Source organism: Myotis yumanensis, unplaced genomic scaffold (genome assembly GCF_028538775.1).
Source record: "Myotis yumanensis isolate MYYU_CA2020_CCGP unplaced genomic scaffold, mMyoYum1.0.hap1 SCAF_11, whole genome shotgun sequence".
Lineage (NCBI taxonomy): Eukaryota > Metazoa > Chordata > Mammalia > Chiroptera > Vespertilionidae > Myotis > Myotis yumanensis.
In genome coordinates this window covers 43,433,969-43,457,262 of record NW_027223762.1, presented here as the reverse complement: position 1 = coordinate 43,457,262, position 23,294 = coordinate 43,433,969, and the positions used below count along the sequence as shown (strand labels likewise).

Here is a 23,294-nt window from a genome sequence, read left to right as displayed (position 1 = left end):
GGAGGACAGCGTGTTGCAGTGGATGGACACGTGGGGTTGGCGGAGCCTGGGGGAGTTGGCGCTGGGTCTGGGAGACAGAAGTAGGGCCACCAACATAAGAGACAGTAACGGAATCGAGGGGGTAGTGGGATCCGCCAGGCTCGTCCCCGGCTGCTCCACTTTCTGTGGAGAAAGGAGGTGCTCAGGTAGGGGTGGTGACTAAGGATGAGTGACCAGGGAGGCAGGGACAAAGCCAAGTGGGATTCGGGGCTGGTGGGCGATCACAGAGTCAGACGCTCTGAGAGCTGATGCTCCGGGAGGTTGAAGCGTGTCTGAGTGTCTCGGGCAGTGAAGGCAAACCCTGACCCAAGGGGCAGGTCCAGCTGAGGGGTGAGGAACCGGGTGGCAGGGCGGAATGCTTGGCATCAAGGGAAAAAAGAGAAACAGACCCGCAGCTGGAACGAGGTGTGGGATCAAGAGAAGCTTTTATTTATTTCCCCCTTTTTGTTTTTTAAAACTTTTTAGTTGAATTTATTGGGGTGACATTGGTTAGTAGAATTACATAGGCTTCAGGTGTACAATTCTATAATACATCATCTGTAGATCGTACTGTGTGTTCACCACCCCAAGTCAAGTCTCCTTCCATCAGCATTTATCCCCCCTTTACCCTCTTCTGCCTCCCTCACCCCCCTTTCCCTCTGGCAATCGCCATACTGTTGTCTGTGTCTATGGGCACCCCTATGTTATTTACAATAGCCAAGATTTGGAAGCACCTAAGTGTCCATAGTAAAATGATCGGATAAAAGAGCTATGCCACATGTACACAACGGAATACCACTCGATCATAAAGAAGAAGGAAATCTTACCTTTGTGACAACATGGATAGACCTGGAGAGCATTATGCCGAGTGACATAAGCCAGCCAGAGAAAGACAAGTACCATATGATTTCACTCACGTGTGGGATTTAATACACAAAATGAGCTAACAAACAACATAGAAACAGATTCATAGATGTTTCCCCTTTTATAAATGGGAGGAAGTGGCCCTTGTATATGCAACAGGACGCACCAAGAGAGAAGTGGAGAAAGAGGATGGAGAGCAAAGTCTATGAAATGGGGGATGGGGGTTCAAGGGGGTCACTTTGACCGGGAGAAAGCCCTCCCACCTCAGCAGGGGGAGGCAGATGCAGTTGGGGTGGGGTTCAGGGGTGGAGAGGTTAAGGAAGTTGTTCTGAGAGCTTCTGGTCTGTATTCTCATGTCTGAGCAGAGAGGGAGCAAGAGGGTGGGGAAAGGGAAGGTCAGAAGTGTGAGGACTGTGGAGAAGCTTCTAGGCGTTCAGAGAGTGAGTGGGAGAGACAGCTGACCAAGGAAGTCACAGAGCCTGATGGCAGTGCAGGTGGTGGTGGGGGGGGGTGTCAGCAGAGGGGAAGCTGAGGCGGGGGGGGGGCGGGGGGGGCACAGGCCTATGGCTGTGGGCGGGGCCTGTCCACCCAGAGGTGCCGGGGGCCAGCTCCGGGCACCACAGGGCTCTCTCAGAGGGTTTCACCCGGCTGGGTGGGGCCTGAGGGAGGTTGGTGAGAGGTCGGGAGAAGCGGTGGGCCCTGGCATCTCAGCGGGTGGAGGGGAAGGTGGGCAAGCAAGCTGATGGGAAAGCAAGGTGTGAGGCGGTCAAGAGTGGACAGGGAGTGTGGAGTCACTGAGCTCAGGCAGATGGGGGCTGTGGCTGGAGATGGGCACTTCTGAAGCTGCTGTTGTGGGACTCACCCTGCTCTATCCTCCAGAAACGGTGAGAGGGTATTGGTTCCCAGAGGGGAGTCGGGGAAGGTGAAAATAAGGGCCCTGGTGTTAGACCTGGCCTGTGAGGACTGGGACCCAGGGTCTTAGAGCAGGAGTTGGTGACCCAGCCTGTAGGCCCTGCAGTCCTAGGGGGGTGAGAACTGAGCCCCCAGAGTTTTAAAAGGAAGCTATGAGGTGATGGGGCTCCTATCTTGGGGGCCAGCCCACACCGGGATGGCAAGCCTAGTGTGTGATCTGTGCCAGCAGGGCCCAGCCTTGTCATGAAGCCAGGGACACCCCTCCCGTCTGCTTTCCCACACCCCCTGGAAGCTACACAGCTATTACCTGATGCTTGGGGCCTCCACATGGAGCTCAGGGCTGCAGGTTGTCTGGAAGGTCTAACGATGGAGGGAGGGCACTTCTCAGAGGCTGTGGCACCCCCCTCCTGGAGGACTGGGCCGGGCCGGGCGGTCCCCGAAGCGGCTGTATCTCTCTGTATAGTTGGGCTGAGTCTGCGGCTCTAGACGAGGGTCCAAGTGCCCCGTGTGCTTGGGGGCACCACTGTGGTCAGTTGTTTCAAGCAGCCCTCACAGCTCCCCCTGTCTGCACCGGGGAGGTACCCAGGGCCGACAAACCCAAGGTACAGGATCCGAGACTGTGCCTGTGGAGAGGACTTTAAAGGTCCTGGTTTACCATCCTGCTGACTCTGCTGGGGGCAGGAGGCCCAGAGCAGCCCCGGGACCAGCCCAAAGTCACAGAAGTCAGGGCTGACATGGAGGAACCCCAGAGGCCACTCCCAGGCCAGAGCTCCCAGGAAGGCCTGCATCTGCTCGTCCTGTGGGATTTCCTCTCCTCCTCAACCACCTGACCTACCTGCTAGCAGTGAGAGAGGCGGAGCCTCGGGCTGCCCTGCAATAGGAAGCATCAGGAGCGCTGTGGGTCCTGATGGGTTTTCCTCTGGGGCAGGTAAGGGGGAGATGGCAGGAGACTGGTCTCGGTGAGCAGCGCTGGCCTCACAGAGGTTCCATGTCTGGGCGCAGGCTCCTCTCGTCCCCCAGGCCTGCCTCAATAGGCAGAGTTCTCTGGGTGTCTCATTGCAGCCCAGGCTTCTTTCTCTAGACTGGGAAGAAGGTAGTCATTGCACAGTAAGGTTGTTCCCTGGGAAAGCGGGGTAGGGATGTGATTTTTCAGTGCCCCCTCCTCACCTGAATCAACCCCATCAGGATGCAGGTAGGCCTGGGCATTATGGGGTGTTTTGAGACCTGTCTGTGACCGACAGCACCAAGGCCATCAGCCAGTTGGCTGAGAGGACCTTGTCCCCCCTCCCCCCCATTCATCCTCCCAATTAATTCTCTCTAACAAGGCGCTGCTTCTGCCATGGGAGGATCATGTCTCACATCCCAGAAGCCAGTGGGATTTGCCACAATAAGTCTGGACTTGCTTGGGCTGACCCAACCTTGCCAAGAGCCACCAAGGTTGTCAACAGGAGTAATCGCTGGAACACTAATGAATTAATTAGGGGACTTGGAAATTGCACTTAGGAGCTGGTTCCTAGCCTGGCTGGCTTTGGTGTGTGGTGTTTGGCACGAGGCTTTCAACCCACTAACCCCAGAGGCTGAGAGAAGAACTTCCATCGCCGGGCGAGAGTCTTGTCTGGCCTTTTCAAATCAGTATTTCTGCCTATTGAAGTGGTGCTAAATTTTGAAATAAAAAAAAGAAAATAATAATAATAATAGCTACCATTTACTAATCATCTACTATGCCAGGCAGCATGCCGGGAAGCTCTGCATGTCTTGCTCTGTTCAATCTCCCTAATGCCCTTGAAGGATGTTACCTAGACAGTTAGATGTGTGCATCTCAGGCTCTGGGGAGAGATGTTGGCTGGAGACACGGAACTTTGGGTGCCTGGGGGGAACTGAAGTTGAGGAAGGGGTGAGGTCACTGTGTGGGGGGAGAAAAGGCATCCAGAGCAGCCAGGGGCAGAGGGAGAATCTCTATGGAGTGGCTTCATTGATGCTGAGGACAAGGGTATGTCAAGGAAGAGGGCGCTCTCTGCAAGTGAGCTGCTGCAGAAGGAACTAGAAGCCGACGAGACTTGGAAACTGGGTGATGTAGCTAGACAAGGCGGTGTAGGAGGCAAAATGGTAGTCAAGTTTCTCTGTTTAGGGAAGTTGGCTCAGGGATGAGAAACCACTGGAGAACAGCAAAGGAAGTTTTATTCACTGGGTGTTCGGTTGAGGGTTGGGAGCCCGGAGAGAGGACAAGGATAGGGTGCCGGGGTCCAGTACATAGAGGGGCCTGGTTGGCTGTGGTGGGGAAATAGGGCTCCAGAATGTGCCAGTCCTATGAGGTCGGTACCATTGGCTTACAAATGACGAAACTGAGGTGTCCCAAGGTTAAGTTCCTGGTCCAAGGTCCAAAGTTGGTAGTGATGGGGTGAGCTCTGGACCCACAGAAGGATTCTGTTACCCTCCCCTGCCCACCCCACCTCACTATGAAACGAGAAGACCCAAGTCCGAGGCCCAGATGACTCCCCTTCCACAGCCCTCCCACCCTTCGTGGGAACCCATGTCCGTGTTCTCAGGGACCTTCTGGGGTAGGTGTTAGTGCCTTTGTTCTCTGACCCAGAGCTGCGGGCTTGCCTGGCAGGCCAGCAGGTGGGGCAGGAACCTCCTAAGGAACCTGAACACCAGAACAGGGGCATGAGGCTTGGCCTCCCTCCCGGCCCCAGCCGTGTTGCCGTGCAGGGAATATGGGTCTGCCCTGGGGGACCCTGTGACCTGCAGATTAAGGCTATGGGGCATTGGCCAAGGCTAGCTCAGCCAGGCCATGCCCAGGCATCAACGGGCCCATCACACCCAGAGTCTGTTCCCCCATCACAGACACTGGGGTGCTTTCCCCTTCTTCCTGGAACTGGGAGGGCCCTGTCAGAGCCCCCAGTCTCAGGGAGCCTCTATTCTGTGGAGCGGACAGAAACCCAATAAACAAGAAACGTCAGGCCTGGCAGGTTGTGGAGGCCTCGGTGACATGGTAGGTCCTGATGTGTGATGGCCTTTCTGGCCCTGCCCTCACTGGGAACTCAGGCTCTTGTGTTCTAGGACAGTGACGGTGAACCTTTTGAGCTCGGCGTGTCAGCAATTTGAAAAACCCTAACTTAACTCTGGTGCCGTGTCACATATAGAAATTTTTTGATATTTGCAACCATAGTAAAACAAAGACGTATTTTTGATATTTATTTTATATATTTAAATGCCATTGAACAAAGAAAAATCAACCAAAAAAATGAGTTCTCGTGTCACCTCTGACACGCGTGTCATAGGTTCGCCATCACTGTCCTAGGCAAATGTGGTCATTTGACAAAGAGTGTCAGTTCTCAGCCTTAGGGACACCCTATGTATTGAGGGAGTGAGAAAGGAACTGAGAAGGGAGATGGGACACTGGAAACACATGGCACCAGAGTACACGTACGAGGTGAGACAGATCCTGGTGAGCTCATCAGGGAGGACTTCCTGGAGGAGGAATCATTGCTAGAATAGTTTGACACACACACACATGCACACATGCTGGTGACTTGGGTCCCTCAAGGGAGATGTTCCAGTCTCTGGGCCCGCGGGCTTTGCTGCCAAAAGAGGCTGGACCAGGGAATGGGGACTGTCCCTCCAACTCTGACAGCCAGTATTCCCTACCTGGGAGCGCATCTAATCGTGTTTAATGAACCTCCTGTCTCCCCAGAGCAAGAAGCAGTACCTTGGCCAAGGCCCCCTCCCACATCCCTGCCTAGCTCTGTTTCTGTCTGTCTTTGTGCCTCTTTCTCCCCTCCTGGATTCCTCTTGGGCTCCTCCCCAGCCCCATTCCCCTCTCTTTCCCCCCTACTCTTCCCCTGGGAGCTCGGGCGCTGGGGAGCGGGGCTGCACATACAAGCCGGAGCCATTGTTCAACAATCTGTTTTTGTCTTCATCTTGTTGGCAGGCGGCAGGAGAGGAGCAAAAGGTTAATGAGGCACTGTGCAGCGGGATTACCGCGTGAACGGCGAGCGGCGGGCGGCCGAGCCAGCCGTGTGACAGGGAACTAATTAGGAGCAGTTTAACAGGAGGAAAAAGTGAAATCTCCTCTTCACCAACTGTCAATAATTAGCGGATTTGGTGAGGTTGAAATATGTCCACAGGAAAAGGTGGGGCTCCTCTGTGGAGGAGTGAGGCTCAGGGGAGTGGGGGCCACTGGTGGGACTGTCCTGACCCCTGAGGTTGGGGTTGCCCCATGTCCCCCAGGCCTGCCCTCCTGGGGCTGGCATCTCTTAGCTCTGTGATCTTGGTCTTGACCTCTAAGACCTCAGTTTCCCCAGCCAGAAGATAAGGTGTTGGAACTCAGTTTCTTCCTGGCTCTGTCCTGGAAGTGAAACTGGGAGACTGGGTCCAGGTCCTAGAGGGGGGACTGCTGACAGTGGGCTGTGTGGCCTTAGGTCCGACGCTGACACTCGGTGTCTTGTCTGAGAGCCACCTTCTGGGGCCCGGCATGGTTCGAGAATGTGCCGAATTATGAATGGACAGAGCCTAGCCTTTCTCAATACACCGCTCACTGGGCCTCCGGAGACCTCCAACCAGCAATAGGGGCTGGGGCGGGGCACAGCAAAGACGGGGCTGTGTGCCTCTGGCTGGGATGTGGGTGGAGGAGGGGCCCTAGGCTGCTCTGTAGGGCTGTGGGCTGTCCAAGGGAGTGTGTCTCTATCTTCCCCACATCAGTGCTGCAGGGGCCCAGTGGGGCCAAAGAGTCAGGTTCGCTGGCAGCCAGGATTGTATCCTGTTGGGCCTGTTTGCCCTGTGTTTGTGGGTTTGTTGGCTCCTGCCCTTTGGCCTTCCCTGACACCTCAACGGGGGACCCCTCCCCACTCTCCCTCTGCCCCTCCAGCTCCTGCCAAACACCTTGACTGGAAGAAAAGACATCATCAGAGCCCCCAGGGCTTCCTGCTCAGAGCTCCATGGCAGCCCTGTTAACCCCCCACCCCTCCCTCTCAGCCTGGCCCCTCCTCACCGCAGCCCCAGAGCGTCCAGGGCACTGGAAGCATGTTCTGAGGACGGCTCAGGCCCACTGTACAGCCTCCTACCATTCACAAGCCACATCTTGCCCTGGCCCCAGAGGGTGGCTTCGAGTCCAGGCCCATGTGGTACATGGGATACCTGAGGGTCAGGCTCAGCCACCCCCTTCTCCCTCCTTCTCCCTACTCCTCCTTTCTCCCCCTCCAGCTTTCCGAGTTAAGAAACAAAGAGGCATGGAGTCCCTGTACAGGAAAAGAATATGGATACTCCAGTGGGTACCAGAATCTCCACCATCTCTCTTCCCATGGTGGTTTTGATGAACCAACTTGGCTGGGAGCTGTGACCCACCCAGAAGCAAATGGTTGCCTCTCTTACTCTGGAAAAGCATGTGAACTCCCAACCAAGAGTTGGGAATGAGCTCAGGTCTTCATTCAAGCTGTTCTATAAGTGACCCCCTCCTCCAGGAAGTCCTCCCGGATGAGCTCCACCAGGATTTGTTTGACCTCACACACGTAGATTCTGGTGCTGTGTGTTTCCTGTGTCCCATCTCTCTTTTATGTCCCATCTCACTTTTTCCTTCCCTTAACACACAGGGTGTCCCTAAGGCTGAGAACTGGCACTCTTTATCAACACCTAATGCAGAGCATGGGTCCTCTGGGCTCACCTTGACTTTGTTGGTTCCTACTTCTCCTGCTCCTCAGGGCTGATGTGAGGCCAGAGACAATGCCCAGGGGACACTGTGTTTTTCCTGAGCCCACAGGTGTTCACCATCTCCCAGAGTAAGGGCCTCCTTCCCTCCAATCTCAAATCCATCTCCTACTTTGCTTAGAGATGTTTGTTTGGGGTTTTTTCGTTTGCTGGTTTAATCAGTCCTTACTGAACTCCAAAGTGGGCTATTTTTGCCATCAGAAATCTGCTGCCTCCCCGCCCGCTGCTTTCTTGGAGTTTGCCTACAGGACCCCCCAGGAGGATGGATGGGAATGGCAAAGCTGCTTGGAGCCCAGGAACGCCAACGCCACCTGTCATATTGCCTGTTCCCCGCACCCCCAACCCACACCTGCGCGTGCATACCGGCACACGCTTGAACATGCACACACATGCCCCTGTGACAGGCCTCAGCAGGGTTGCCTCTCCTCCTGTCCCTCCTGGTTTTTTCTGGGACCTTCTAGAACACCTCGATGAATTCAGGACAGGGCAGGAGGAAGCTTGGTTGTGCAAAGCTCCTGTTGAGAAGATTAAAAGCACCGATATGTGCGAAGTGCTTAACCTTGTGAGCCACGAGGAGATGCAGGCGGCAGGATTGGGCCTGGGCACGGGGATAGCCGCAGGGCCCTGCCTTCCTTACGCAGTATCCCATAGGCTTTCTAAATCTCCGAAGGGCTCTCCCATCCATTTCTTGATTTATCCTCATCCCAAACCCAAGAGGTAGAAAATCTTCCCACTGCACATATGAAAAAACTGAGGCCCTTAGGACAGAAAATGATTCTGAAATTGGTCCACCAGAGGGCACTCAGGAACAAAGCTCCAAAATGGGAGGGGGGGGGGGGAGGGAGGGGGTCTGAGCACCCACTGGGAGGGAAAAGATAAGACAAGATTCCTGCTCTTGGGGAGCTTGGTTCAATGTGATTCAACTTTCATGGAGGACCTATAGTGACAAGGCACAGGAATACTGAGCTGTCTCGAGTGGCTCACACTGGGCTGAGGTGGGGGACCGCTGTGTTCACATATGGCTAGTGTACAAATTGACCTACGACTGGAGATGTGATGGAGATGGAAATAAGTGCAAGGGGTACCAGGGGTGGCAGCATGGATTTGGTCTGAGAAGATCAGGGGAGGCTTCCTGGAGGAGGCAGCCTTAAAAGATTAGGATATAGCTGGACTCAGGCCTCGAAGCCTAAACATACAATGTATTGGAAACAGAGAGCAGCCTGTGAGTGATGAACCTGGAGAAGGTTCCAGAAGGCCTTGAGCGTCCAGCCAGGAAGGCTGACATTCACTGGGAAGTCAATGGGAGCCCAGAGCCAGCACCAGAGGCCTGACACAGGGGTCTAAGGCTCAGGCCTCAGCTACTCCTCAGCCCCAGCCTAACACCCCTACACACCAATCAGGATAACTTCCCCAAAGGTGGGGCCTGGATGTGTGTGTCTGAGCAAGACCCGAGGTCCGCCCCACCCTGGTGAGAAGGGGTGGGATGTGGCTGCCCAGGAGGCAAGTTGGTTCCAGGCCTGGCAGAGGCCTCAGGCACACAGGGTCAGCCAGGTGCCAGGGTCAGCCAGGTTCCAGCCTGGGCACTGGACCCCGTGTCAATGTCGTCGCCACCTGTGGACCCTCGGAGGCCCAAACCCTTGGCCAGGAGCAGGAGGCAGCTTTGAACAATGTCACAGGGTCACGCTGAACACCCCAGCCCCCAGCCCTGTGCCTTTGAAAAGGAGGCAGAAAAGCCACCAGAAAAAAGGCCAGGAGGAGGAAGTGCTTTGTAGTAGGTAAAAGCCCCCTGAGAATGGGGCACAGGCTGCGGATCCAGTTTCCTGTTTATGTCTCGGCACCTTAGCTCCAGGTTCAAATATGTAAACTATCTGCTGGCCGCTGGCTGCAGGTGTGTGTGCTCCGAGGCTGCAGAGGCAGAGGGTGGCCCCAGATGCATTCCTGACTCTGGCCCCCCACCCAAGATGCGCCAGGGGACAGAGGCAAATAGCTCAGGGTTAACCCTTCCCCTACCACACAGGAAGGCTGCCGGGCTGCTCTAGGGGACTCTGGGGCCAGCTGGGCCTTGGGGGGAGGGGGTGGGCCTTCGGGATACAGGATGTGGTGCTTTATGTCTGCCGCCTCTGATCTTAGATGCAACCAGTGGTCTGGAGGTAGCACCTTCGAGGGGCAGCAGGGCCTGGCTGAGTCTAGAGGGGAGTTGGGGCTCTGATATGGGGCGGGGGGCAACCTGGAGTGAGGGCGCAGGTTCTGGCTCAGAGTCCTGGAATGCTAGCAGGGCAACAATGCTTATGTCGTGACAGGGTGGGCATGTTCCCAGCAGACCCACGCCTTCATGGCACCCCAGTTCTGAGGCTGGGGGTTCCATCAGCCAGTGCTGATGCATAACTTCAGCTTTCTTGCTGGTGCCTGCGGCCCCCACCCTCCAGGGCTCTGGCTCCCCATCCCAGGCACCCCCTTCCCTCAAGGGCCCCCTGCTGACTGGCGATCAGGTGCCTGGGGAGGAGTCCACCAGATGAACAGAGGGGCCCTAGGGTTCCTGCCTGCCCCCACCTGGCAGCCTGGGACTAGATCTTCTCCCTGTGGCCACTTTTCTCCTTGTCACCCTCTTCCCAGGGGTGGCCCCTCAGAGCTCTTCTGTGGTCAGAACCAAGCCCCTGTCCTGGGGCTCTAGCTTTTACTGGTGCTGCTGGCCCCGCCTTGCTGTGCCCACTGCTCCCACTGAGCCCTGGCACCTCCCTCCCACCACACCTGCCTGGGAGCCACTGTAGCCACATGCCGTTCATTGTATTTCTGATGTGGCACATATGGCCGGCTTCCGCGTCTTACCCACCAGTCCCCCAAACGGCAGGGGACTCCAAGACCACAGCACAGCTCTCTGTCCCTGCCTCGGGGACTCCGGAGGGGGGTAGGGCAGCAGCAGGGCGCTCCACTGCCCTCACCCAGGTCCTGAATCACATTCATTTACGAGCAGGGCCCGGGGTGTGATTTTCATGGAGAACACAGCCCCCCATACCCAAGGCAGGTGATCTTCAAGGCGGGGTACAGCCCAGGCGTCCCTGCCCCAGCCTCCCTCACTAGCCCAGCACAGAGGAATCCTAGTGGTCCAGACCCATGAGACCTCAAGATGGTGGGCCATTGAGCCAACCCCCGACTGTGGCCAGAGAGCGGGAGGGGTCTTCACCAATGGCCAGTGGAGTTGGCCCAGGACAGAAGTGAGAGGCTGTGCCTGGGGTCAGCACTGAGTGAAGGTTAGGACATCTGGACTCCGGGGGTCACCAAATCCCAGTGCCAAGACCACAGCCTCTCAGCCTGGTGTCTGTGGCACCCTCTGCCGTTGCTTCCACTCCTTGGGCTGGTCCCCTCAGGCCGCCATCACAGGCTTGTTCCCTACACCCGCCCCTCAAATGTGCCTGTTCCCCAGGCCTGGCACCCTCCCCTGCCATCTGCTCTCCTGGGCAAGCTCCTCCACTCCGGGGGCTCCGGCTGTGCTCACATCCCGGCTCGTCGTCCTGCCCAGACCCCTGGCCAGAGCCCCAGAGCCTGGGACCTGCCTGCTTCTCCGGCCTGTCTGGCTGGGAGGCTCATCGTGGCTGAAGCTGAGCCCATCACCTCCCACCCTGACCCTTCCCCCTCTCCCCTCCCGTGTTCCCTGCCTCTGAGAACAGCACAGCCAGCCACCCAGCTCCTGAGTTAGAATTAGGAATCATCCAACGCACAGTCATTCTCAACACCTCCCTCTTACCCCCACATGGGATTGGTCATCAACTCCTATGGGTTTCATCTTCGGAAAGGATCCCCGCGGGCGCTCTTCTCTCAGCCACGGTGGCAGCATCTTAGGGCAGGGCCCGGCACCTCTCTCGGATTCCCACAGCTGCCGCCCACTCCTCCGGTCCATCCCCCACACCCTCCGCCACCAGAGAGACCTTTCTAAAGGGGAGCCCACCCTGCCCAGACTCTTCCCCGCTGCCTTGTTGCCTTCAGATGAAATGCTGACACCTCCGCCGGGGCCTGGGCTTCGAGCGCCTGCCTGTCCCAGCCCCGCCTCCGTTTCTTGCCACACACCCCACATGCCCAACACTGCCCACAGCCAGCAGGCCGTGCTGGCCTGCGAGTGCTTTTCCTTCTCCCAGCAAGTTTTTCTTGCCCTCTGGTCAAAATCCTCCCCTCCCCTCCTGGCCCACCTCCTCTGGGAAGTCCTCCTTCCCCGTTCTTCCACTAGTACGTGCTGACTCCGCCCCCTCCCCAGTTTCCATGGCACTTTTCTCTCTGGGATCCATCTGCTTTCCTATCTGCTCCTCCCCTAGACTTGGAGCTCCTCAAGGGCATGGGCTGATCTTCTCCATCTCTGTGTGCCCAGCCTTGGTGGATGGAGTTGGCAGCCAGACACATCTGCTGGCTTGAAGGCTGATGGAGTTGAAATGCGAGAAAGAGCCTTGCATGCCAGCTCTGTCCCCAAGCCCCTGCTCCTGGGTGCCCCAGTCACCTCCCCCCAGGACCTTCCCACTGCCTGCATCTCACCCCTGCGTCCCTCCCACCAGCTGCCCTCAGCACAGGGGGGAGCCTGGGGGAGCCCAGGGGTCCTGGGTCTGTGACAGCCTCCACTGGGAGGGTCACGGGGCCAGCCCTCTCCAGGGAGTGAGCCGAGTGGCCGTGGCCCTGGCCCATGGCCCTCCACTGTGGTGGTGAGCAGCAGCCTCTCCCTCCGATTTTCATGCGGGCCTTGGTGCTTCAGTGAAAGCCGGCATGGGAAGTTGCTAATAATGGCACTAAAATAAAATATGCTACATCTGTTATGGGTAGCAGAACAAAATTAGCTGCTCACACCTCTGACATCCAAGATGTCTTAACTTAAAATACTCCTTGGCTTACTTTACATCATTTACTGATTATATTTAAAAGAAATACAATTTTGCAATTACTGTTCTTTCCAGCGTGATATCTATGCATCATTTTCCTTTTATGTTTATATATTTCTCCTTCATTAGTGCAGTCTGAAGGGTGATTAGGATTCTTCAAACATTTTACAGAGGTTAAACGTTGATTAAGATTTAATTATTACTGTAAATAGCTTGGAATGACATATGGTGCAAAAGCCTGACATATGTGCATTTGAATAAATGAAGTGCTATTTCCCAGGATGCCTCAGTAGCTGTTTAACAGCTTTCCCGAAGGGTTATGTTACACCTCATGGTAAGATTGCTGGGATGTTATATTTTGTTGGTTTTTGCAGCTGAAAGCTAAGAACAGTTTTCCAGTTTTTTAAAAACATTGAATATTTTAAATACCTAAATTGTTTTGCACAAATTTTTGCTAATTTGTCTAACTAGGTTAAACATTTTCAAAAGCATTTAGATTTTTAAGCGTGGGCGCTGTGCATTGTGTCAGTGGCAGCGTGGGGACGAGGCGAGCGGGTGGAGTGGAGGGAACTCAGAGGCCAGCAGGGGTGGGGACAGGGGAGGTGGTTTGAGGCGAGGGGGTGGGGAAGAGGCCCAGGCCTTGAGCCTAGCTCTTGTCTCTTTGGCCCTCTCAAATGGCCAGAGCCTGGGTATTGGCGTACCAGGGACTACAGGGGAAGGGTCCCCCTTCTCCAGAAACTCTGCTATGCCCACCGCCCTAGTCCACATCAAGCCCCCTCTTGTCTGGCCTCTGACATGCGCAGCCCGTGTTCCACTGAGTTCTTTGCAGCCAGCGCTGGTCTGTGGCACCCTGTGCCTGGGCCCCAGGGTCTCCGGCCAGAGCACCATTAGGTGGCAGCATGGCGGGCTGGATTGGGGCAGGGGGTGGATTCAGTTCCATTTTAGATAGGTTCCGTTAAGGTGCCTAGGAGACATCACAGGAATGTTCAGTAAGCAGTCCGTTGTGGGCCCAAGACACAGGGGGGAAATGGGCTGGAGACTCCTCAAATCTGGGAGTCGCAGGGAAGGCTGTGTGTGCAGGGAAGAGAGACCAACCAGGGACCCTGAAAAGTGTCCAGTGGATGTCACACACAAAAAAGGGAAGTTAGCAGTGACCTCGGGGAGAAAGATTTTTTGTGGAACGTGGTGGGAACGGAAGCCAGATTTCCTGTGGGTTGAAAAGCCAGTGGGAGGTGAGGAGGTGGAGGTGGCTACAGCTGTAGATAGTGCCTTAAAGGAATGTGGTTGCTGGGGAGGAGAGACACCAGGCAGAAGCTACACAGTGTGACGTGGGGTTGAGGGGAGGTCTTTCTTAGACAGAAGGTGCTTGCCTGTGTGGAAATGCTAGAGGGCAGGAGTCAGCAAGAGAAAAGATGGGGAAGAGGGAGGACAACCCTGGAGTGGGCTCCTGGAGTGGACGGGGGACAGGAGGGGGGGGGGGGCTGGGCTTATGGGAAAACCTCTGAGGGGAGGGTGGGGTAGCAGGAGGGCAGGTGCGGAGCAGAGTGTGGACACAGTAAGCCGTGAGTTTACGATGGGAGATGGGGCATGGATGGGTTCCTTCTGATGGGAGATGGGGCATGGATGGGTTCCTTCTGATGGGAGATGGGGCATGGATGGGTTCCTTCTGATGGGAGATGGGGCATGGATGGGTTCCTTCTGATGGGAGATGGGGCATGGATGGGCTCCTTCTGACGCCTTCTATTGTTTTCCCTGAGGCAGTGAGAAGGCTCATCTGCTCAGGGTGAGGGGGGAGCTGAGGATGAGGAGACGCCTGTGGAGAATGGGAGAGCGAGGTGACTGGCAATGTGGCCAGGGGGTGAGGGTGTTGCTGGCTACTGTGAGGATCCAGCCAAAGTCATGGACCCTGAATGTTGAATGTCTCCATTAGTGGTCAGGTTCAAGTGGAGACAAGGAGACTGCATAATGGTTTTCCTCCAAAGCCAGTCAGGGCTGGAAGGACCCGGGGCTGAAGTGATAGCCCTTCACGTCCAGGTTAGAGGAGGAGAATGGGAATCTGAGCTGTAAGAGTCTGGGCCCTGGGGTCTTGGTGGTCTAAAAACAGACAGGGAGCCTGGCTGGCCTGGTTCAGGGGTAAGCATCGGCCTATGGCTCAGGAGGTCATGGTTCAATTCCCCGTCAGGGCACATGCCTGGGTTGTGAGCTCAATCCCCGGTAGGGGTGTGCAGGAGGCAGCCGATCCATGATTCTCTCTCATCATTGATGTTTTTTTCTCTCTCTCCCTCTCCCTTCCTCTCTGAAATCAATAAAAATATATATTAAAAGAAAACAGACAGGGAGAGTGAATGGGGTGCTGGAATGATGGGGGTCTGTGGGGTCCAACAGGGAGAGTGAGTGTGGTGCTGGAATGATTGGGGTCTGAGAGAGTAGGGTTTGGATTTAAGGAGTTTGGGTAGAGCAGCCCTGGTTGGTGACCAGGTCCAGGGTGTGGCCCTGGGAAGGGATTTGTGCAGCACAGTGGACAAGGTTTTGGAGAGAAGTACAGAACTCAGAGGCCAGAGCATAGGATGCTCACCTGCATGGACACACGGTCCGAGGAAGAGGCCTGGGCAGGAAGGGATACTGTGAGCCCCTTGGCAGGAGGGCAGAAAAAATTAAAGATGGGGTGCCAGGGGCAACTGTGGGCTCCAGAGCAGTCCTAACTGCTACTCCCAGCCTCCCCACTCACCCCTTCCCTCTCATCCCCCTCACCTTTCCTCCCTCTGTTCTCTCTCCTCAGATCGAAACATCCCAGTTAGAGCCTGAGATTGCCCAGGCCACCAGCAGCCGGACAGTGGTGTACAACAAGGGGCTGTGAGTGGTGGCCGGCTGGCCTGGGGATGCAGCCTGGTCCAGCCTGGGGAGCTGGGGGCGGGGAAGAGGTCTCATGAGTAGCGCCTGCAGGGAGGGCAAGCTGGCCCCACCAGACCTGGGCCACCTGGGGGCGGGGGGTCTCCATCCACAGTGGTAGGGAGACTAATCTATTCACCTGTTAACATAAGGGAGAGGAATTCTGACACATTTCCTATGAAAATAATCAAGTGCATTTCTGGGCCTTACGTGGGGTTGCCAAAACTCTACTCAGCACAATTATGTGTGAAGCTGAAAAATTGTAGAGTGCCCACAGGGTAGAATTAGGATCCTTTTATACTTTTTATTTTTATTTTTATTTTTTATCAGAATCAAGCCTTGGTTGCAGCTGCCCAGATGGTGGTCTGGTGGTGGGAGTAGGGGTAGGCCTGCGGCGGGCTGGCTGGCTTGGTGGTGGGGCTGGTAGATTTAAGATATTGCTGTGGCCAAGACCGACGTCTCCCTGGGTGTTCAGGGGTAGGGAAGGGAGGGGAGGTAGTTTACACCTCGCCAGATGAGCCAGCTATGATTAAGGTCCTCAGGAGGTGGCCTAGGAAATCAAGGAGCACTGGAAGTCTCTGGAAGGTTCCATGGGCAGCTGGCTCTGAGTGTGGCCGGCCTTCAAGATCCAGGCCACACCTGCAGAACCGATTCTTCTACACGAAGCCCAGTGACACACGAGCTGGCATCACCCTTCATGGAGCCCTGAGATGACCCCAGCTCCAGGCAGGAAGCCCCAAGAAGGAATGATGTTGAGCAGGAGCCGGGGGCATGCAGCATGGCCTTTGCAGGAAGATCTTCCTCCCCGGCACCAGGCTGGAAGCGGGGCATTAGGGCCGAGTGTGGGGCTGGAGCCAGGCTGACTGCCACTGAGCAGGAGGGTCTGTGCCTGAGAGTACAAAGGCCAGATCTCTAGGCACCTATCGAAGAGGAAGCATCAACCTGGGAATCAAAGCAGGCGCTGGCTCTGGCCGGCGGCGTAACGTTGGACAAGCCCACTTCCTTCTCTGAGCCTCCACCCCCCATGTCTGGAACCCAAGGACTGGATCAAGGGATTCCCACCTGCTCCTCCAGCTAGATCCCGTCTTTGCCTGTCCCGCTCAGATGCTGGTCATCCCAACACGGACACTGGACTGGGAAAGGGGCTGGTCCCTGTGGGCATGGCCAGCAGTTGGCTTCAGGACCCGGACTCTGCTGTTGTGTATGTGACCCCACCTCCTGGGAGCAGTGGACCTTTGCCAAACACTTTACAGTTGTGAAGTAGGAGGTAGTATGGATGCCTGGGCTGGAGTGGGGAGCCACACCCACATGCCGCCTCTCACCCTGCACTGGCCTCTGAGGCCCCTGGCTGCTGGCTGCCGGCTGCCGCCTCCCTTCCAGTTCCGGCCAGGAAAGGGGAGAGCTCTGCAGAGGAAATCAGGGCCTGGGTGGGGTGAACAGGGTAATCTCTCGTCTGAAAGGCCCCAAAAAGAGGACGCATGGGTCTCAAGGTATCTCTCACCTGGTCACAACTGGAATGAGCCTTCAACGTGCAGCCTCAGGGCCTCCCCTCCCCTGGTACCCCACTCCACCTGGGGAGAGATGCGGCTGGAGGTGGACAGGTACGTGCAGGGAAAGGCAGTGCGGGGCAGCGGAGGCCTGGCCACAGGCTCTGCTCCCCTTGGGGCGGGGGGAGTTGTGGCGAGGTGGGTCTTCTACAGACACTGGCACCAGACCTCCCACCAGAAGCCCCTGCTGCCCACAACCTCCCAGCTGGGCCCTGGAGCCTCCCAGCCAGCTCTGCAGGGTGCATCCCTGAGGGCCCCCACTCTCCCAAGGAGCAGCCCACCCACTGCCCGTCAGGAAGGGGAGAGGCAGCGACACGCATGGAAGACAGAGCAGCAGAGGGAAGGGCTGCCTCGGTGTTGGAGGGACAGGTATTTTTGCGTTACTCCCGCCATAATGTGAACGTGCCAGCGACTGGGGCCTGGGGCCTCTTTTGCAAACTCACCCCACCTCACCTCTTATTGGGTCTTTTTTTTTAATATATATTTTTAATTAATTACAGAGAGGAAGGAAGAGGGAGAGAGAGATAGAAATATCAATGATGAGAGAGAATCATTGATTGGCTGCCTCCTACATGCCCCCCACTGGGGATTGAGCCCACAACCTGGGCATGTGCCCTTGACCGGAATCAAACCTGGGACCCTTCAGTCCGCAGGCCGACGCTCTATCCATGGAGCCAAACCGGCCAGGGCTTATTGGGTCTTATTCTTGTGCACTTTACCTTGGGACCAAAACTGCTCCCCCCAGCTCTTTACCCCGCTACCCACTCCAGAAGCCTGGCAGAGATGGGATCTCTCCATCTCCCTCTGGGCTGGCTGCCCCGGCCCAGCCCTGTGGCCCCTGCATCTCATAACCTATTTACTGTATCTCCCAGATGATTTCCGGTGATGCTCCCAAATGCAGTTTCAGGTGACTTCAGGGGGCTCCTCCTGGTAGGGGTGGTGGCAGCGAAGGATCCTTATAGCTCAGGGTGACGGTGTCAGAGATTCAGCGAGCCGTGCTGCTAGGCCCTGGTCTGGCTGCAGAAAACACCACGAGGGGAAACTTTCAGTTCACATCCAGCCCCTCTCAGCTGAGGCCAGAGGAAGGGAGGCCTCATGGGAAGATGGCTTCATGTCTGGGGAGGAGGCTGAGTCAGGGCAGGGCTGGCCCAGCGGTGCCAGAATCCAGGCCATACCTGCAGCCGTTTCTCCAGCTCTGGTGTATCTGCCTGGCCCTCCTCTGGTCACTTCAAACATTCCTCAAGGCTTGGGATGCCCCTCTCCCGTTTCCAGAGAACTGTCCTCATGTGCAGGGACCAAAAGCCCAAGATGTCAGGATAGCTGCCGAGTCAGGATGGCCAGCATCCCGTTCCACCTCCTGATTGGGGAGGAGGAGGTGGAGGGGGGGCTGTTTCCTATCCTGGGCCTCTACCCTGGCAGAAGGGTGGGGTTCTGAGAGGAAACAGGCCCGCGGACAGAAGCAAGGTGGTTTCCCAGCCCTGGGCCTCGGTCATACCCAGGTTACTTTGCAGTGTCTTTTTAACCTTCTCAGAAAATTTCTCAATCTCTGTGATTTGTGTACTACTAATGAACTGTGGGCAATAAATGATGGATTTAAAGCATCAAGGCTTGGCTTTGTGAATTATGGGTGGAGAGGTGGGGGCAGGGAAACACAGTGGGAACAAGCCAACAGCTAGGCCAGGATTTTATAGGAAGACCCCTGAGGAAGACGCGGACCCAGGCTCAGGAGGGGTCAGAGGGAAGGGTAGAGGAAAGGACAGAAGAGCATGTGAGGGCAGGAAGCTGGACAACGGGGATGAATTGAAACTCTGCAGAAGGAACCCCCTTTGCAGAGCGGTTGCTGGGCAATTACTAAGGGCCCCACTGCAAGGAACTAGAGTAGAAAAGGGATTTCGGTAGATTCTCCTACTGTTTATATCAAGGGGACTAGGAGGGAGAGTGGTGGTGGTGGCGGGGGTGGCGCGGGGGTCATTCTGCGCTGCCTGGGGGCCAAGAGAGGCTACACAGGGTGGAAAGGTTTGAGCCAAGTGGAAAGGTACCTGATGTCCACAGTGTGTCCAGCACCAGCCCTGGGAACTCTGCCCCTTCTAACTCCTCCGCAGTCCCTCAGGGCCAGGCCTTGGCTGCCTCCTGACAGCTCTGGGACCGCCAAGCATCTTCCTCCTGCAGGGTGACCATGCAGTGGAGGTGGGGTTTATGGTTGGGGTCTGGCCAGCCCAGATCCCGGCCCCAGCTTGGCCCCAGCATCACTCATTCACCCATTCCTTGGGTCAGATGTGTGTGGAGCATATTCTCTCTTAGAGCCGTGGTGTCCTTAGCGATAAAATGCCAGGAACAGCATCGTTCTCTGGACTGGTGGGCAGAGGTTAGAGGGACTAGGTGAGGAACTCACCCGGACTCTCCTCTCACCTCCCCAGTGTCAGGGGTGCTGGGCCTCCCTAGGAGGGTGGAGGAGGGAAAGGGATGGGGGAAGGGTCTGATCCAAAGTGATACTCCTGGGTCAGGGGGCTTCTGGTCTCTGGGGAATTTCTTTGCTAAGAGCCCCACTGGCCACAACCCCCATCCGGGTGTCGGAAATCCTTGACTCTCGGGACAGACACAAATCCCTCCTGGGAGCTGTTTGTTGTTTTTAGCTGGTCTGGGGTCTCAGCTCCTGCCCTGCCCAGAGATCATTAACACTCCAGGAATGTGGCTTCCACCCGCTGGCCCCTGGGGCCTCCCTCCTCCCGCTCAGGCCCTGGTTAGACGGAGAGTCCGAATGCTAGGGGATGAGGGCAGTGATGAGTGACCCTTTCCTAAGGCGCTGGGGAGCCTCGCCTTAATGTCAGAATGCAGCTTCCCCCAGTCCCCAGAGCTGCTGCTGCTCCTGCCATCTCACCCATCCCCATGTCATTGGCTAGCCTGCCAAACAGGAACCTCTCAGCCACTCCACCCAAGGCCTACCTCCTCCCCCTCCCCCCACCGCATGCCCATGCTTCCAGGTGACTCTCTGGGCCATAGCTGAGAAGTGTTCCCCCTCCATGCCCCACTCTGAGGTGCACTAGCTACTGGCAGCCTTGTCTAAGATCTGAGTCTGGCTCCTTCCCCACAAGGAGCAAGAATCTGGGCTCCCCCCAGTTCCCTGGGCCTTATGGAAGGATGGGGAGAAGGAAGGGGAGAACGAAAAGAGGAAAGAGAAGGTGGACAAATGGGCAAACAGGCATAGGCAGACGACACCTCCTTGAAGAGCCCATGCAATTCAGCGAGGCAGTGAGGGAGGGGGCGGACCCCTGCCACCTGAGCTGGTTCTCCTCTGCCCAGGTGAGCCTGGCAGAAGGAGGGACAGTAAGCAGGGCCCTCGCTCCGTCCAGGGTTGAGTTGCCAGAAGCTCAATTGTTAGAGAACAGGGGGCAAGACGCTGGGGGTGAAACAGGGCCAGCTGCTGCAGGGCCAAGGACAGCTGGGAGCCATCAGAGGCTTTCAGTGGGGAAGTGGATTCATCTGGCAACAGGGTGGAGTGGAGCGTGGACTCTGGCAAGACTGCTGGGGAGCCCAGGGAAGAGGCCACTGTGGCAGCCCAGGTGAGGGGACATGGGGGCTGGGCCAGGTCATGGGATGGGGATGGAGAGAAGTGAAGACATCACCACTGCTCAGCTCTTGGTGATTGGCTGTGGGGAAGAGGAGGAGTCAAAGATGGCCCCAAGTTCCCCGCTCCGGCAGCTGAGGACGTGGATAGTGGTGCCATTTCTTGGTGCTAAGGAACAGAGAGGGAAGAACAAATTTGCAAAGGCGGTAATGCACTCTGTTTTACAAGTTAATAGAGGTTCCTACAAGATAACCAAGTTGAGATATCGGGACAATAAATGAGTGCTTGTCTGGGACTCAGGAGGCAGTTCGAGATTGGATATGCAGACTGGCATGTTGTCTATTTATTGACAGCACCTGGAGCTGAACGGACAGCGCAACCACCCAGGGTAGTATGTGAGGTGAGAAGAGGAAGGTCTGGGATGTTACCTTGAGGAGTCCCTATCTCTGAGGCCTGGACAGAGAGACAGGAGGCTGCTAAGAAGTGCAGCCTCAAGAAAAGTGTTATGGGCTGAATCGTGTCACCCCAAATTCATATGCTGAAATCTTAATTCCCCAGAATGTGACTGTATTGGAAGCAGGATCTTTAAAGAGGTAATTAAGGTAAAATGAGGTCATTAGGGTGGGTCCTAATCCAATGTGACCGGTGTCCTTATAAGAAGAAGGAATTTAGCCCTAGCTGGTTTGGCTCAGTGGATAGAGTGTTGGCCTAAGGACTGAAAGTCCAAGATTCAATTCCAGCCAAGGGCACATGCTCGATCCCCAGTAGGGGGCATGCAGGAGGCAGCTGACCAATGATTCTCTCATCATTGATATTTCTATCTGTCTATCTTTCTCCCTTCCTCTCTAAAAATCAATAAAAATATTTTTCTTAAAAAAAGAAGAAATTGAGACACAGACAAGTATCGAGGGAGAATTCTATGTGAACAGGAAGATAGCCATCTGCAAGCTAAGGAGACAAGCCTCAGCAAAAACTAACCATGCTGGCACTTTGATTGTGGGCTTCCAGCCTCCAGAACCGTGAGAGGAGGAGTTGTTTAAGCCACCCCACCTGTGGTGCTTGTCATGGCAGCCCTAGCAAACTAAACAAGAGGTAAGAGGAAGATAAGGAGAGCATGGTATCCCAGAGGACAAGGGATGAGCATCCTTCAAGTAGGAGAAGCTGTCCACATACTTAGTCGGTGCTGAGAGTTTAAGGAAGATAAAGACCTGCAGAGAAGGATCTCAGTGGAGTGCGGTGAGGGCAAAAGTCAGATCTTCCTGGGTTGAGAAGTTAGCAGGACTCGCACTGAGTGCCTGTTAGGAAATTCTTGTGAGGGCAGAGAGACATAATGGCTGCAGCATGACATGGGGCTAAGGGAGGGCTTTAGACGGGAGACTCTCAGGCCTGTGGAAACTCTAATGGGTGAGAGTGGAAGAGACTGTAAAGGCAGAGAAGAAAAAGAACCACCCAGGAGAGAGGTCCTCCAGGGTGCGGGGAGAATCCTCCTTGAGGAGAGAGGAGCCTGGGTGGTAACAGGAGGCAGGTAGAGAGGATGGGTTGGAAGCAGGCGGCGTGGGTGTGAGTGCGGGAAGTTGCGGAGTGAAAAGCTAGCTTCCCTAGCCCCTCCAGATCAGCTCTCCATCCCAAAGGCTGGCTCAAATGGACTTGATGTCTGGCTCCCACCACTGGGAATCACCACTAGGAAACTGGTGATTGGAGGAGAGTGAGACTGGGGGATTTATCTCCTCCCACCCCCCACCCCCCCATCTCCACTGCAGTCTGTGGGCCTCCTGCTACTGAAGGCTGCAGCCCCAGCTGGGGCCCTCTCTGCCCAGCTGTCCTCTCAGGTTCTGGTAACTGCTCCTGCCTCTTACCAGGGCTGTGTGGGCTCCCCGTTGTTGCTAACCTTGGGACACTGCAACATTTCTGCTGGCTTCCCAAAATTCATTATTCAACTCTCCTCTAAGTGTCCCACTTGAAGGGGCTGTCTCTTTCTGCAGGCCCCTGACTGATATGAAGGGGTTCTCTTCCTCTGCTGCCTTTTTCTCTCTGAAGATGCAAATCAAGTCCTCTGCTGAGGGTGAGGGAGAGGAGGTATGAGGAGAAGGATGACCGTTTGAGACTTTCCCTATGGAGAATGAGAGTGGACTTATCAACAGGGGTGAGCCTCAGCTGAGGCTGGGATCTCGACCTCCGGGGGTGGGGGCCATCGAGCAAGCTTGCCTGGTGTCCTCATAGACTGAGCTGCAAGGGCAGACAAGGAAACAGGTTCAAGCAAGTTTGGGATTTTGCCAGGCGGGTACAACTAAGGAACAGTGGGTGTTGGAGAAAGAATGGAGGAGCTGGTGACAGGGGAATTTCATGAGGTCAAAGGGCGGAGGAGGAGGAAAACTGAGTGAGTGAGCGGGAAGAACATGGGGTCTGGTAGGAAAGGACAGCTGAATGTGGGATTTGAGAGCAGCCACAATTCTGGGTTCTGATAAGGCCTGAGAGTGGGTGGTGATGAGGTGAGAGGGAATGAGAGGCTGGGGTGCTGGGTGGAGGTCTTGGGGAGACAGGAAGACCATAAGCTGGTGGCCACAGTCTTTGACAAATGAGGAGGTACAGCTGGGACACGCAGCCACACACTGCCCACGTGCACAGCCGACCGCCCACACACACCCACACAGTCACACTCATGCACACACGCCCACAGCCCTCCCAGACCAGACAGACACCCTCACATGCACTCACCCTCACACACACCCCAGACAGCAGATGGGGCGCTCGGGTAATTGGTTAAACCTGTTCTGATGTCTGGCTCCGAATTGGCAGCACCCGTCTGACAGGAAAGCTGGCTGGGCCTGCTCTGCTCAGCCTGCTGGCCTCCCTGCCCCTCCCCCTGCATGGCTGCCCTGGAGCACGGGCTCTGGGAGAGGCCTGTGGGCCCAGCCTGGCTCCCTCCTGGCCAGAACCCTG

At 56.0% G+C, this 23,294-nt stretch overlaps 1 protein-coding gene across 4 annotated transcripts in view; it reads left to right on the top strand.

Moving 5' to 3' along the window:
* Window positions 1-18,394, top strand: part of SFXN5 (sideroflexin 5) — a 104,044-nt gene extending 85,650 nt beyond the window's left edge. For all 4 annotated transcript variants that reach the window (XM_070429470.1, XM_070429467.1, XM_070429469.1 and 1 more), the window contains one exon: window positions 15,133-18,394. In XM_070429470.1, the coding sequence (XP_070285571.1) occupies window positions 15,133-15,210 (78 nt within the window). In that variant the 3' untranslated portion in view covers window positions 15,211-18,394. The remainder of the gene's footprint in view (window positions 1-15,132) is intronic.
* The last annotated feature ends 4,900 nt before the right edge of the window (window positions 18,395-23,294 follow it).